A 14,404-nucleotide genomic window follows, 5' to 3' on the forward strand; every position below is an offset into this window, starting at 1 on the left:
TTCACAAATAAAATTTGAACAGTTGGAGAAAAAAAATGGTTGCATGGTCGTTGGCCAGCTCCCTTGGTGGTCCAGGGTAGCTCGGACTTTTTGAGAACCTGGGGCCACGGCTTATACCAGGGTGGCCTCTGGTCCTCTGTGACTCTTGCCCTTTGGTTGTAGGCACTCCATCTGGGGCCTCCCTCCTGTTGGGATGGACGTGCAGGTGTTGCAGAGATGTGTGGCCTCTGGTCTTAGGTACTCTTGGGGGCTGCGGATGGAATGGATCTCCTGGATCTACCTCTGTCTGCCTCTGACTCCTGGGGGCTGTTATTGCAGCTTCCCACCCTTATTTTCAAGTACATTTCATGACAGAGACACAGACATTCACAGTCTCTTTCTCACAAACCACAAGACATCTGTGCATTTTCATATTTTTGTGTTCCAGGTGCTATATGTTTTTTCCAGTTGGTGATCCAGTGTGCATTTCTATTTGTACTGTATCCTTAGTTTGACCTCCTTCCTTTTTTTTCTCCTGCCTGTCCTGCCTTAGGATTTGTCATACTATAAAAGATATAGATATAGATCATTTAAGGAAAATGTGTTTGGCACAACAGTGCCTTCAGATCATAATTCTGATTGCAAAAGCTTCTAGACAGGACAGGATTTTTGTTTTAAAAAAAGAGTTTCAGTCAGGTTTCAGAGCTCATCACAGCACAGAAACAGCTTTAGTGAAGGTTAAAAATGATCTTCTTATGGCCTCTGACAGTGGACTCCTCTCTGTGCTGTCCTGCTATACCTCAGTACAGCATTCAATACTGTTCAATATATAATAATTTATTACAGCTTGCTTCCCTTGTGCAGTATCATTAGAAAGCACTGAGTACATTTTCACTGCTATGCAGCTTTATCTATCCAAAAAGCCAGATACCACACATCAATTTGTTAAACTGCCTGTCTTAATCTAAATGTCTTAAAGACATAAAGACCTGGATGACCTCTAATTTTCTGCTTCTAAATTCAGGTCAAACTGAGGTTATTGTACTCAACCCAAAATTTTAGATGTATGGTATCTAATCAGATGCTTACTCTCTGGATGGGGTTAGGATATGTTCTTTAATGATCACGTTAAAGAAACACGTAGGACTGCTTTCCTACGTGTTTCTTTAACGTGTAGAATGCAATATCTCTAAAATTGGAAATATCCTGTCTCAGAGTGATGCTGAAAACTAGTTCATGCATTTATTACTTCCAGGCTGGACGACTGTAATTCATTATCATCAGGAAGTCCTAAAAACTCCCTGAAAAGCCTTCAGTTAATCCAAAATGCTGCAGCAAGAGTCCTGACAGGGACTAGAAAGAGAGAGCAGATTTCTCCTGTATTGGCTTCCCTTCATTGGCTTCCTGTTAAATCCAGAATTCAAAATCCTGCTCCTCACATACAAGGTCTTAAATAATCAGGCCCCATCTTATCTTAATGACCTCATAATACCATATCACACTAATGGACTGCTTTGCTCTCAGGCTGCTGGCTTTCTTGTAGTTACAAGAGTAATTAAAAGTATAATGTGGTGGGATGGATGTGGATGGATATGTGTGTCTGTGCAGTTTCTGTGTGTGGGTCTGTGTGTGCATGTGGCTAGGAATGGGCCTTGATCCTCAGGGACATTGTTATTAGGGGTGGGGGATTCCCTTCCTGCTGCTCCTCACTGGTTGCCACAGACCTACCCACTTCCTCGGGATTTGAGCGCTTGGTGACTCCGGGGTACCTGACTGGGCGTTTTGGCGTGGTTGGTCGGCTCCCTTGGAGATGTGGTCTGGGGTAGCTTGAGAGCCTCTTTATCATATGGTGGAGCACAGCTGGGTTTTGGGTGGTTCTCGAACATCTCGGGGACTGTGGCTCCATCTGAGGCTCGTGTTGGGGTGGCCGGCCTCCAGCAGGGTTGACTGTCCAGTGCCTCTGGTCTGACACCCCCATCCGAGCTGTTGGAGCTTGTTCCGGGACCTCCCTCTTCTCTTGGCTGGGGTGGATGCATGGTTGTCATCGGGCTGTGTGGCCAGGTCTCTTAGGTGCCGTGAACAGTCAGGATCTCCTGGGTCTTTCCCTGTCTGCTTCTGGCTCTAGGGGCATGGCATTATTGCAGCCGCTCATCCTCAATTTTCAAGTACGTTCAATGACAAACACTTATACACAGGCACTCACATTGCCTGTCTCTCTCGCTCTCTCACACACACACACACAGAGGAAAATTGCATATTTGTTTGTTTGTGTTTTTGTGGTGTGTATCGTTTGTGTGTGCTTTGTTACAGCATCTATTCACTTCATCCTCAACCCCCCCCCCCTTTCTATTTTTCTGCTTTCTTCACTTATCTTTCACTAGTCTGGCCTTTACTCCTGTCTCGTCCTGCATAACATCTGCAAGACAGTCATATGAATAGTAAAATAAAGTAAACCAATAAAACAAAAACATTAGACTACATAGATTCTATGGTGCTTCCCTTGGGAAAGCAAATATGGTTAGCACAACAAAGTATTCAGAACATAATTCTGCTTGCCACAACTGCTGGACAAGACAGGTTTAAAAAAAAAAAGAAAAAAAAGAAACTACAATGGGAGGCAGGGCCTTCAGCTTGCAGGCCCCTCTGTGGAACCAGCTCTGAGTCTGGATTTGGGAGACAGACCCCCACTCTACTTTTTTGATTAGGCTTAAAATTTTCCTTTTTGACAATGCACACAAAGCAAATCGTTGCGGCTGGATTAACACTGTATTAGGTCAAGGCTGCTAGGGGGTTCCCATGATGCATGAAGAAGAGTGTTTCTTCTTCACTCACTATGTATTTATACACCACTCTGCATTTAATCATTGGTTATTATTAATCTCTGGCTCTCCTCTACAGTATGTCTTTGTTCTGTCTTCCTCCCCTCACACCTAACTAACTGGTCAGGGCAGATGGTTGCCCCTCCCTGAGTCTTCTTCCTGTTGAAAGGGAGGTTTTCTTTCCACTGTTCCCAAAGCACTTGCTTATAGGGGGTCATATGATTGTTGAGATTTTCTCTGTTTTGTCTATATTATTGTAGAATCTTTACCTTACAATAAAAAGTGCCTTGAGGCAATTGTTGTTGTGGTTTTACGCTATATAAATGAATTCAATATATAAACAATTTTAATGACAGTGACATTGCTGACAAATCTGTAGAAACTATATACTGACTTGCAAAATCTCAAATGATTTTTTGTAATCCACTACACCAAGTTCTGAAACTGTTTGAGAGCAGAGGTGATGTTATTTTCAGTATAAATAAATAGTACATTCAAAATCAACCCAAGACCCAAAAAGATATGAGCCCCCCAGAACAAAGCAAAACAATATTCTTTTATGTTTTGTACGGTGTCTTGTATATGAAATGAAGTATCAAATAAAAACATTTCACTGAAGACGTGTTGAAGCTTTGACATATTGTTGAACATCCCATAATTTAAACCTGAAAAATAATGTTAGGCCAAACAAGGACAGTCTTTCCCAGAGTTATTTTAAGGAGACTTGCAAATTACATATTTGTTGAGGAAAAATCTATTCTACTCAACCAATGTGGAAGTTAAATGGGAGACACAGATTCATTTGATTGATGTTCCCGATCTTTTTTTTACTCTTTTTACTCAGACATTCTAATGTAGAACACTAACTGTAACTGATACAATATTTCTATAGCATTATGTCTGTACCCTGTGGAACAGGAGCAGGTGGCGGTGGAGAGGAATCACCAGTGGGTAATGGCAGGCTGGAGGTGCTTTCCTTCTCTGTAACAAATGCAAGTTTTCAATAGTGAATGTACACAGAGACTATGGGTAAGCTAACTGTGACAACCACTGTAATAGTTTATCAAATACATTGGAGAATCAAACAGATACATGCTTGTTTTTAAAAAGTGCTTTGTTTCTCATGTCAGGCAGAGAAAGACAATATGAAAGTGGATTAAAGATAGGCTTACATCCCTTGTTGCTTCCACACAGTGGGCAGGCAGAGCAAGAGATGATGGGCAGCTACTCAACTCTGTCATTGGATGAGAGAGAGGAATGTCAGTGTTTATGATGTGTGTGCACTGTTGCAGGCATTTGGCTGTTTGTGTGCACTGTTTGCCATCCACATTTGTAGTAACACAAAGAAGAGAGAGAACCGATTAAAAAACAGTACGTATATGAGATGAACAGAAAGAAAAACAATGCGTGTAAATAGAGGAAGAAAGCAGGTGGGTGAAAGCTGTGAAGTCAAATTGACTACTCACTTTTTTAATAGCCCCAAATGAAGCAAGGCACATGCTTTATGTCACAGGTGTCGAACTCCAGGCCTCGAGGGCCGGTGTCCTGCAGGTTTTAGATGTGTCCTAATCCAACACAGCTGATTTAAATGGCTAAAAGATCTCCTCAACATGTTTTAAGTTCTCCAGAGGCCTGGAAATGAACTAATCATGTGATTCAGGTGTGTTGACCCAGGGTGAGATATAAAGCCTGCAGGACACCAGCCCTTGAGGCCTGGAGTTTGACACCCCTGCTTTATGTGTACATGCTTTTGCACCACATTTATCCATCAGTATCACTGATCTTTAAAAACCTCATGACACTGTATTAAGATCCAATTTTCTGCATACGAGCGGTATCTTTAGAATGGCTTTTTATCACCATGTTCTGACTGAGGCCTCCAATATAAACAGACATGTCCGGGATTGTACAGCACTTTGTTTATTCATAGTGGATCAGTGTCGTCTGGAACTCATTCAAGCCCACATATGTTTTTCAGGACAATACAGTGAGTTATACAGTATCTCACAAAAGTAAGTACATTTTTGTAAATATTTTGTTATGTCTTTTCATGGGACAACATTGAAGATTTGGCACTTTGATACAATGTAAAGTACTCAGTGTGCAGATTCTATAACAGTGTAAATTTGCTGTCCCCCTAAATAACTCAGCGCACCATTAATGTCTAAACCGCTGGCAACAAAAGTGAGTACACCCCTAAGTGAAAATGTCCAAATTGTGCCCAATTAGCCATTTTTCCTTCCTGGTGTCATGTGACTCGTTAGTTTTACAAGGTCTCAGGTTTGAATGATGAACAGGTGTGTTGAATTTGGTGTTGTTGCTCTCACACTCTCTCATACTGGTCATACTGGAAGTTTAACATGGCACATCATGGCAAAGAATTCTCTGAGGATCTGAAAAAAGGACTGATATTCTATACAAAGATGGCCTAGGCTATAAGAAGATTACCAACACCCTGAAACTGAACTGGAGCACGGTGGCCAAGACCATACAGCAGTTAAACAGGAGAGGTTCCACTCAGAACAAACCTCGCCATGGTCGGCCAAAGAAACTGAGTGCACATGCTCAGCCTTATATCCAGAGGTTATCTTTTAAAAATAGATGTATGATTGCTGCCAGCATTGCTGCAGAGGTTGAAGGCGTGGAGGGTCAGCCTTTCAGTGCTCAGACCATACGCCGCACATCACATGCCTGTCATCCCAGGAGGACGCCTCTTCTAAGGATAATGCACAAGAAAGCCCACAAACAGTTTTCTGAAGACAAGCAGACTAAGGACATGGATCACCTGTGGTCTGATGAGACCAAGATAAACTTATCTCAGATGGTGTCAAGGATGTGTGGCAGCAACCAGGTGAGGAGTACAAAGACAAGTGTGTCTTGTCTACAGTCGAGCGTGGTGGTGGGATGTCATTGTTTGGGGCTGCATGAGTGCTGCTGGCACTGGGGAGCTACAATTAATGGAGGTAACCATGCCATTAATACACAGTACATGCCACCATGTACTGTGACATACTGAAGCAGAGCATGAACCCCTCCCTTCAGACACCGGGCCACAGGACAGTATTCCAACATGATAACAATCCAAACACACCTCCAGAAAGACCAGTGCCTTGATAAATAAACTCAGGGTAAAGGTACGTGACTGGGCAAGCATGTCTCCAGACTTAAACCCCATTGAGCATCTGTGGGTGATCCTCAAATGGAAGGTGAAGGAGCAAAAGGTCTCTAACATCCACCAGCTCCGTGATGTCATCATGGAGGAGTGGAAGAGGAGTGGCACCCTGTGAAGCTCTGGTGAGCTCCATGGCCACAGGGTTAAGGCAGTGTTGGAAAATAATGGTGGCCACACAAGATATAGACACTTTGGGCACAGTTTAGACATTTTCACTTAGGGGTGTACTCACTTTTGTTGCCAGTGGTTTAGATATTAATGGCTCTCTGTTATGTTATTTAGAGGGGACAGCAAATTTACACTGTTATACAAGCTGTACACTGAGTACTTTAAATTGTATCAAAGTGTCATATCTTTAATGTTGTCCCATGAGAACATATAACAAAATATTTACAAAAATGTGAGGGGTGTACTCACTTTTGTGAGATACTGTATTTATTTCCATGTGTCTTACTAAAATACCTGGATTAACTGGACTAAATTTAAAATACATCTTTATCTTAACATGGACTAGACTTCTGTCTATTTCCCTGCTTTCATAAATGGTCACATAAATATTGGTTGACTGATAAAAGTCGACAAAGATCTTCACCATGTCAGAATGATATTGACTGTACTTAAACAGAGGTAGACTGTATGGACTGATGTTGATGACATGAAGATGATTGTGTGGTGAAGGTTGCTCACTTGCCTGTCTTCTTGGGGATTCTCCATTCCTGCATTTCTTCCCTTAATCTATCCATTTCTTTCTCCAGCTCACAATATCGCATCTCTGCTTCATGAAATGGTCTGTAGGATAAAGTAAACTCTGTTCAGTGTCTTATTCTAAAAATGAATTTTAATATGTTGCAGTTACGTCATAGTTAGGGTTTCAAAGTTGATCTGCAGTCAAAACCCTAAATTTTAGCATTGTAAAAAAAATACCTCATACTATTTAACGAACCTTTAAAACCTGTCTGTACTTGACAATGCTATCTACAATTCAGTTTTGAGATCCCTTCCCTGGCGCATCAATCCCCACTCACATCTTGCGTCAGGTGACCTCAATGGGTACATATTAGGGTGAGGCAAGCTCTCACAATGGTTTCACCCAAAGCCTCTGCTGACAATGACCCACGGCTTTTATCACACCTTGGCTCATGTGATGAGTCACATGATTAATATGACCCTCTTAAAGGATAACACCGACTGGGGATTAAATACCTGGGATGCTCCACCATTTGATTTTAGAACTGAAGAAGCTTCTCGGATGAGAGGTGAAATGTCTTCAAGAAAATTAAACAAGTCTAGTTGCTTTCTTTCCAAGCTCCTTAGAAAACCATGACCTTGCTAACTGAGAACCTATGGAAGCAGAGTCTGGGGAGAAGGGGGACAACTTGCCCATCACTGGGGTTTAGGTCACTATGTGGTTAAGCAACTGCACAGTAACAGAAAGGCTCCTGGAAACTTTTCATGTTGTAGGACTGTCTGACACATCTCCACAACATTGCATGGAGGTCTGGGACAGTGCCTCTGGACTGGCAGACTGGAGTGGTTCCCCTGTTTTAGGAGAGGGACAGGAAGGTGTGCTCCAACTATACAGGATCACACTGCTCAACCTCCTTGGGAAAGTGTATGCCAGGATACTGGAAAGAAGAGTCTCTCCATTAGTCAAACCCCAAATTGAGGAGGAACAATGCAATTTTCATACTCGCTGTGGAATACTGGACCAGCACTTTATACTCTCGAGGTTATTCATGGGAGTTTGGCCAACCAGTCTGCATAATGGATTGGATTTATATAGCGCTTTTCAAGGCACCTAAAGCGCTTTACAATGCCACTATTCATTCACTCTCGCATTCACACACTGGAGGCAGCTACAGTTGTAGCCACAGCTGCCCTGGGGCAGACTGACAGAAGCGAGGCTGCCATATCGCGCCATCGGCCCCTCTGGCCAACACCAGTAGGCAGTAGGGTAAAGTGTCTTGCCCAAGGACACAACGACCAGGACAGAGAGCCCAGGGATTGAACCGACGACCTTCCGGTTACAGATGCGCTTCTCAACCCCCTGAGTCACGGTCGCCCCTACGTGTGTTTTGTAGACATTATACCAATCCCTTTGAATATCCTGCGGGGAGTGCTTTGTGGGTATTGGGTGTGTGGCCAGTTGTTATTCAGTCCCTGTAGCGAGAGCTTGGTTTGTATTGCAGGCAGTAAGTCAGGCTCATTCCCTGTGGGTGTTGGACTCTGCCAGGGCTGCCCTTTGTCACCAATTCTGAGCCTAGTTTTTATAGATAAAAGGTGGTTCTGTTGGGTTCATCAGGTGGTGGCCTGGTGGTGGCCTCCAGCTCGCACTGGAGTTTGTCAATGACAAACAGCAAACACCATACGAGGCTGAAAACTATAGACACAGTGACCTCTCTTCCCCTGAGCTTCAGATCTTTGGACTAAGTTGTCTCTTTCAAAAAATAACTCAAAACTAATCTTTTTATACTTGCATTTAATAAAGTTTTTTTTTAATGTATGGTATTTTCTTGTGAAGCATTTTGTGATCTTTGTCTTGAAAGGTGATATACAAATAAAATTTTACTTACTTGCTCGCTTTATCATTAACAGTATAACTGAGAAAACAATAAGAATTTCGCAATATAGCGCACTACAATTTTTTTTTCTTCTGAATGTCTTTTTGTTATCTTGTCTTCCAGTTTTGTTTTTTGGTTGTTTTTTTTTTTTCTTTACCTTAGTTGGGAGCTTATTTACATTATCTTCAATTGCTGAGATTCTCGTTTCAACCTGCATGATTCTTTCCTGATCAAGTCTTCTGGAACTGGAAAACTTGCCAATCCCAGGGCTGATCAACTTAGAGTTCAAGTAAACCTACTTGATCTGCTTTACAGTTCATGGAAGTTATTTATGGCCTAATGAAGGAATAAATGTCTAATACTAATACTCTAATACAAGTGGTCAGGTGTTAAATGTCACAGTCAATATGTATTTCAGAACAGATTTCAGAAGTCCAGTGGTGGTAAATAGTGCTGGATTGATTTTGTTACCACATTTCATAGTCACCATTATCCGTACGTAATATCTCAGCACATAAATTAACATGCATTGATAACAATTAGCCAGATGTCCATGATGTTAATGGCCTTTTGACCTCAAAAAGGAAATGCAAAATACACTGCAGCTTTTTCATATTGAAATATTTCCTTCAAGGACCAAACCAAACCATTTCCATATTAAATTTTTCTGAAAAAACTTAAGATTTAACATCCAATGAAGTGTAATAAATAAAGCCTACTGTAAATTGAGAAGAGATAGGAATTATATTCAGATTATGTAGATGGACTGCAGATGAGATTATATTAGCTGATACCTCTGCAAGTCTTCATCAAGTCCTGATATCGCCTCCTCCACTGTGGTGGTGTGGGTGGATGCAGCAGCATCTTGGTCTAAAGTAAGTGGAAGCTCAAACAGTGGAGGCAGATTGTCTGGTAGATTGTCTGTAACTTTCCATAGCTGACTCTGAATTTAAAGCACATGCAGATCATCAGTGGGATAAAAAGGAAAGTCCACTGACTATGATAATTACATGATCATAGGTGTCTTTAAATGGAAGCTCTGAGGTGTATGCAGTTTCTAGAGTGAGATCGACTTACCAGTTTTTCGAGTCCATACAGATTCTCACATTCCCTAAGCTGGGTGTGGTTTATCTGCATCATGATATCTTGACTGCGGTCAACAGCACCTGTCTGACTATAAAATATAGACAAAATAAAGAAGTATATTATAAGAAAAGTAATTTATTCCCTACAACAACTTTACCATGGGGATACTACACCCTGTATATAGGGACCTAGGGACTTCTGAAGATCCCCAAAGAAGGCGCCCTTTCAGAGCCAAACTTGGCAATATAAACTCACCCACCTAGAATCCTGCCAGACTTGCCACCATCTTAGTTCTGCTTATGGGGAACACACCCTATCACACCAAAAACTTCACGGTCTTCACCAACAAGGTCTGCAAACTTACACTGACTTTAAAAGAAAACATAGTGTCCTGTGATATGGTCTCACTTTTCACTTGTATACTTACATCCAAGGCAGTGGAGACTGTCAAAAAACAACAACAGCAAGACAGTTCCTTTCGCAACAGAACCAATGCCATGTGCCATGGGTTCCCCAGTCTCACCCATTGTAGCCAAACTTTACATGGAGGAAGTGTAAAGTAAACCACTTTGCTACCTCTTAAGGATAGTACCTAAGAGGTAGGTGACCCACTCTACTACCTGAGCTACAGCCACTGGTAGGTATGATGTATTTGTGAATGACACCTAAAGAGTAAAATACTTCAACAATTGTTGAACTAAGGTGGTGGCTTAGTTCAACAATTGTTGGTGGCTTATAACACCAGCTGTCAACTGCCTATAATGAAGTCTTTCATCCCCACTCACACCTTGCTACAGGTGACCTCAACAGGTCACATGTTAGGATTGGACACGGTCTCACGGTTTCTTTTTCTTTTTTTTTGTTTTTGTTTTTTGTTGTTGTTGTTGCTTTTTTCCCAGAAACACCTGGTGCATTAGCTCTGCGTTGTTTTTCACACCTTGATTAACACGATTAATAGTGGGTCAACCACCACATCCAAAGGGGACAGACCCCTACTGTGGTTTTAATAGCTCATTCAAACCTTTGGCTTTAGAACTTAGGAAGCCTGAGGGGATAAGGGTAAGGACATAAATCAACTGGTAAATAGAGAGCTTCGCTTAAACGCTCTCCTTTAGAGATAGGGCGAGGAGTTCAGCCAACTGGGAGGGGCTCAGAGTAGAGGAGCTACAACTTCACATGGAAAGGAGCCAGTTCAGGTGGTTTGGGCATTTGATTAAACTGCCTCCTTGGTGAGGTCTTCTGGGAGGAGGCCGGGGGCAGACCCAGGACACACTGGAGAGATTACATCTCTCGACTGGCCTGGGAACTCCTTGGTTTTTCCGTAGAGGAGGTGGTTGGGGAGAGGGAGGTCTGGGCTTCTCTGCTTAGGCTGCTGCCCCTGCGACCCAGCCCCAGATAAGTGGAAGAAGTTTGATGTGAAAGGTAGTTACGGTAAGTTAGCTGAACTACATAAGTTAAACTTGAGTTCACCTGGTAGCAGTGTAAGAGTATCCAACAAAAGCCAAGTGTACTCCTGTTGGAGCTCTGTCCATTACATCAGATAGTGTCTCCTGCAAAACATAACAGATTTCAAATTTTTCATGCAAACAACCACCAACTGCTCTTATTTTGTCAGAAGCTACACACATTTCCCATGTTGACCACACCGGCAGCTTTATAGGATTAGGTTGGTTTATTTATTAATGTTATATGCTGGCTATGAAAGTTAACCAAATATGTTTATATGAGACTTATGCCAGTGTATGGCACACACAAATACTAAATGAAAATTCTTTTAAGTTACCATTTCACTAAGACAGTCGTCGAGGATGTCAAAGTTTGATGTGTCAGTTGGATTAGAGACTTCAGGCAGGAAAGGTGCAGGGACTTTATGCAGGGAACTCCAGTCCAGTCCACTGAAAAACTGATGATTCCTAAATTCACTGGAGCCTTTCCTTCCAAGACGGACTTCCCTGTCACAGATCAGTTCATTGATGAAGGAACGAGCCTCCTTTGAAATCTCAGGGCCAGAAGAAGGAAACTCAAAATACTCCTAAGGGTTATCAAAAAAGGTAACAATTGAAGAAAGTTGTTAACTTTGTTGTTTTTTCTAGCAACATTATTTTGAGTGCTTTGATGCTGTTAAAAACTATGCTGTTAAAAATTATGATCCTGGCCTTGTTTTTCTGAGCATTCCATAAATTCTTGGTTTGTTTATGTGGCAGAGTGTGGTTTGTGGCTCAGCTGCACTGGGTTCAGGGTGTGGTGTCAGGGGAGCCCAGGCAGAGGATCTTAGCCTGCCCACAGCAGCCAGGAGCAGGTTAGTGGATGTCCACTGGGCAGTAGTAGACCGCTTGGGCGTCACGCCAGAGGACTATTGCTGGCGTTTCCAAGAGGGGACGTTTCTTCTCTTGGACTTTTTGGATTTCAGCAGCTATTCAATAAACTGCTTGCCATAAGTTAAACCCAGTTTGCCTCCCCAGGTCTGCATTTGGGTCCTCACTTCTCGTCTTCCATCTTATGACAAACTTTTACACAAATATAAAAGTATACAGAACCTATAGCTATACACTTGTTATTATATTTATATACAGTTACTTCAGAAAGTATCCATATTCATTTAACTTTTGTAGATTGTATTTTAGATTTAATTTAAAGCCCAATTGTGCTCAATTCCACACTTATCCAGTCCCTCTGTCAAAGTGTCAGTAAACAAGCATATAGTTAGGGCTGGACCAGGTGACCCTGCATCCTCCCTTAGTTATGCTGCAATAGACGTAGGCTGCCGGGGATTCCCATGATGCATTGAGTTTTTCCTTTCCAGTCACCTTTCTCACTCACTATGTGTTAATAGACCTCTCTGCATTGAATCATTTCTGTTATTAATCTCTGTCTCTCTTCCACAGCATGTCTTTTATTCTGTCTTCCTTCTCTCACCCCCAACCGGTCGCAGCAGATGGCCGCCCCTCCCTGAGCCTGGTTCTGCCGGAGGTTTCTTCCTGTTAAAAGGGAGTTTTTCCTTCCCACTGTCGCCAAAGTGCTTGCTCATAGGGGGTCATATGATTGTTGGGTTTTTCTCTGTATCTATGAAGCGCTATATAAATAAAATTGAATTGAATTGAATTGAAAACTTCAGATTGCCTTTGCTTGACAGAAAAAGCATTGCATGAATAGACTAAGGTGGTCAGTTTGAATAGAAACTATTATGTAATGGCCAGTTAATATACATTTAACATGAAACAAAATAATAATTGTGTTTATGAAGCTTAGAACAACTATGACCTCATTCCTTTATCAGAAATTACATGAAGGTTATTATGAACTTGATAAGTCAACCAAAGGTTTTTAAACCACCTATACATCATGGTACTATAACCCTTGAAAAAAATGTACTTTAAGTTTCTCCACTGACTTATGAAAAACAAAACTGAAACAAACAGACAATCCAGACTAGCAGTGCTTATTTCTGTTTACACTGCATCATAGATATTAAACTGGTGCCATTATGCTATACACACTAGGTTGTATAAACAAATGAATAAAAACAGATTTAAACATTTGGAAATATTTAGTTACAATTTTTGTTTCAGTCCGGAGAATTACACTCAGATACTGTCTTCTTTAAATACCTAACCTTTTTGGTCTGGATAAAGTGATAAAGGCCCATTTGGTCCATTATAATTGTTGAATTATGTGCCAAAATTGCATTTTGTTATTTTGTTTGTTTTACCAGCACACAGACGGATCATTAAAAATACTTGCAACAGAAGTGAATGGAAATCTGCCATCGCTATTAAAATGTGTGCAGAAATTTTATTATACTCCAAATTTTAATTTTGGCATTTATATGACATTAAAGCTATTTGTATGTACCTGAAAGTGAATGATCTTGGCATATGTTTCAGAGATGGACTCTGCATAGAAAGGTGTGGTCCCCAGCAACATCTCATAAGCACAAATGCCCAGAGCCCACCAGTCACACTCAGGACCATAACCTCCACCTCCCTCAACTGCTCTTAAGATCTCTGGAGACAAATAGTCTGGGGTCCCGACTGCTAAAGACGAGTGCACCTGCAAAGAAAAGAAGATAGATTTAAAAAAAAAAAAAATAGAAATAACTAAAAGCCATGACCTGCTTCAAGGAAATACTAGAATGTAGCAAAATCATCACTGCGTGTTTTTAGTCCTGTCTTAAAAATGAACAAATAAGGAAGCTCCATGACAAGTAAACTGTGAGTTTTTGTTGTTGTTGTTGTTGTTGTTTGTTTTTGTTTTTTTAATTACAGCCAAGGAGGTCAGATGCGCCCTCCCTCTGAAAGCAGTCTTGTCACAGACAAACAGAAGAAAATGGTATTGAGTTGAAAAGGAACACAATTTGTCCCGTACTTCAGCTAGAATGAAAAAAAGACTCAAAGCTGGAGTTATTAAGTGTCTTTACGCTGCGCAGCTGCCTCTTCTTCTCTCATTCTCTCTCCCTCCCTCTCCTGTTGCTACTTCAATCGTGAAACTGATCAATGATCAGCTGATTGGCTTTTCTCTCTTGTTTGTTTATCGCCCACTTTGCACCAGAAAGAGAAAACCAGCGGATGTCGCGCTAAACAACAGCAGCAGGTTTAAGCTCGATAAGCTGTTGTTAGAAATGATTTAATATTACTTTCTAGTATCAGCTGATGTTTGCTGGGTCTAGCAAAGTTTTTCCAGGGGGGGCAGGTAGGGCATTAACAGGGATTGGGGGGGCACAAAGAAATACTTTTCTTTCTTATTCTCATTTAAAATGTCTAGCTTTTAATAAATAATTATCTGACTCT

At 41.5% G+C, this 14,404-nt stretch overlaps 1 protein-coding gene across 3 annotated transcripts in view; it reads right to left on the minus strand.

The window, feature by feature from the left end:
• Positions 1-14,404, minus strand: part of LOC120734740 (myotonin-protein kinase) — a 94,857-nt gene that overhangs the window by 5,127 nt on the left and 75,326 nt on the right. For 2 of the 3 annotated variants that reach the window (XM_040033701.1, XM_040033703.1), the window contains 8 exons: positions 13,470-13,667; positions 11,401-11,649; positions 11,088-11,167; positions 9,609-9,705; positions 9,326-9,474; positions 6,662-6,759; positions 3,971-4,032; positions 3,705-3,779 (listed from right to left, as the gene is read on the minus strand). In XM_040033701.1, coding sequence (XP_039889635.1) covers positions 3,705-3,779; positions 3,971-4,032; positions 6,662-6,759; positions 9,326-9,474; positions 9,609-9,705; positions 11,088-11,167; positions 11,401-11,649; positions 13,470-13,667 — 1,008 coding nt within the window. Of the gene's footprint in view, positions 1-3,704; positions 3,780-3,970; positions 4,033-4,434; positions 5,747-5,787; positions 6,760-9,325; positions 9,475-9,608; positions 9,706-11,087; positions 11,168-11,400; positions 11,650-13,469; positions 13,668-14,404 lie in introns of those variants that run through there. The other variant, XR_005696101.1, reaches the window with a different exon arrangement.

The sequence above is a fragment of the Simochromis diagramma genome, unplaced genomic scaffold (genome assembly GCF_900408965.1).
Source record: "Simochromis diagramma unplaced genomic scaffold, fSimDia1.1 OVJJ01000721.1, whole genome shotgun sequence".
Classification (NCBI taxonomy): domain Eukaryota; kingdom Metazoa; phylum Chordata; class Actinopteri; order Cichliformes; family Cichlidae; genus Simochromis; species Simochromis diagramma.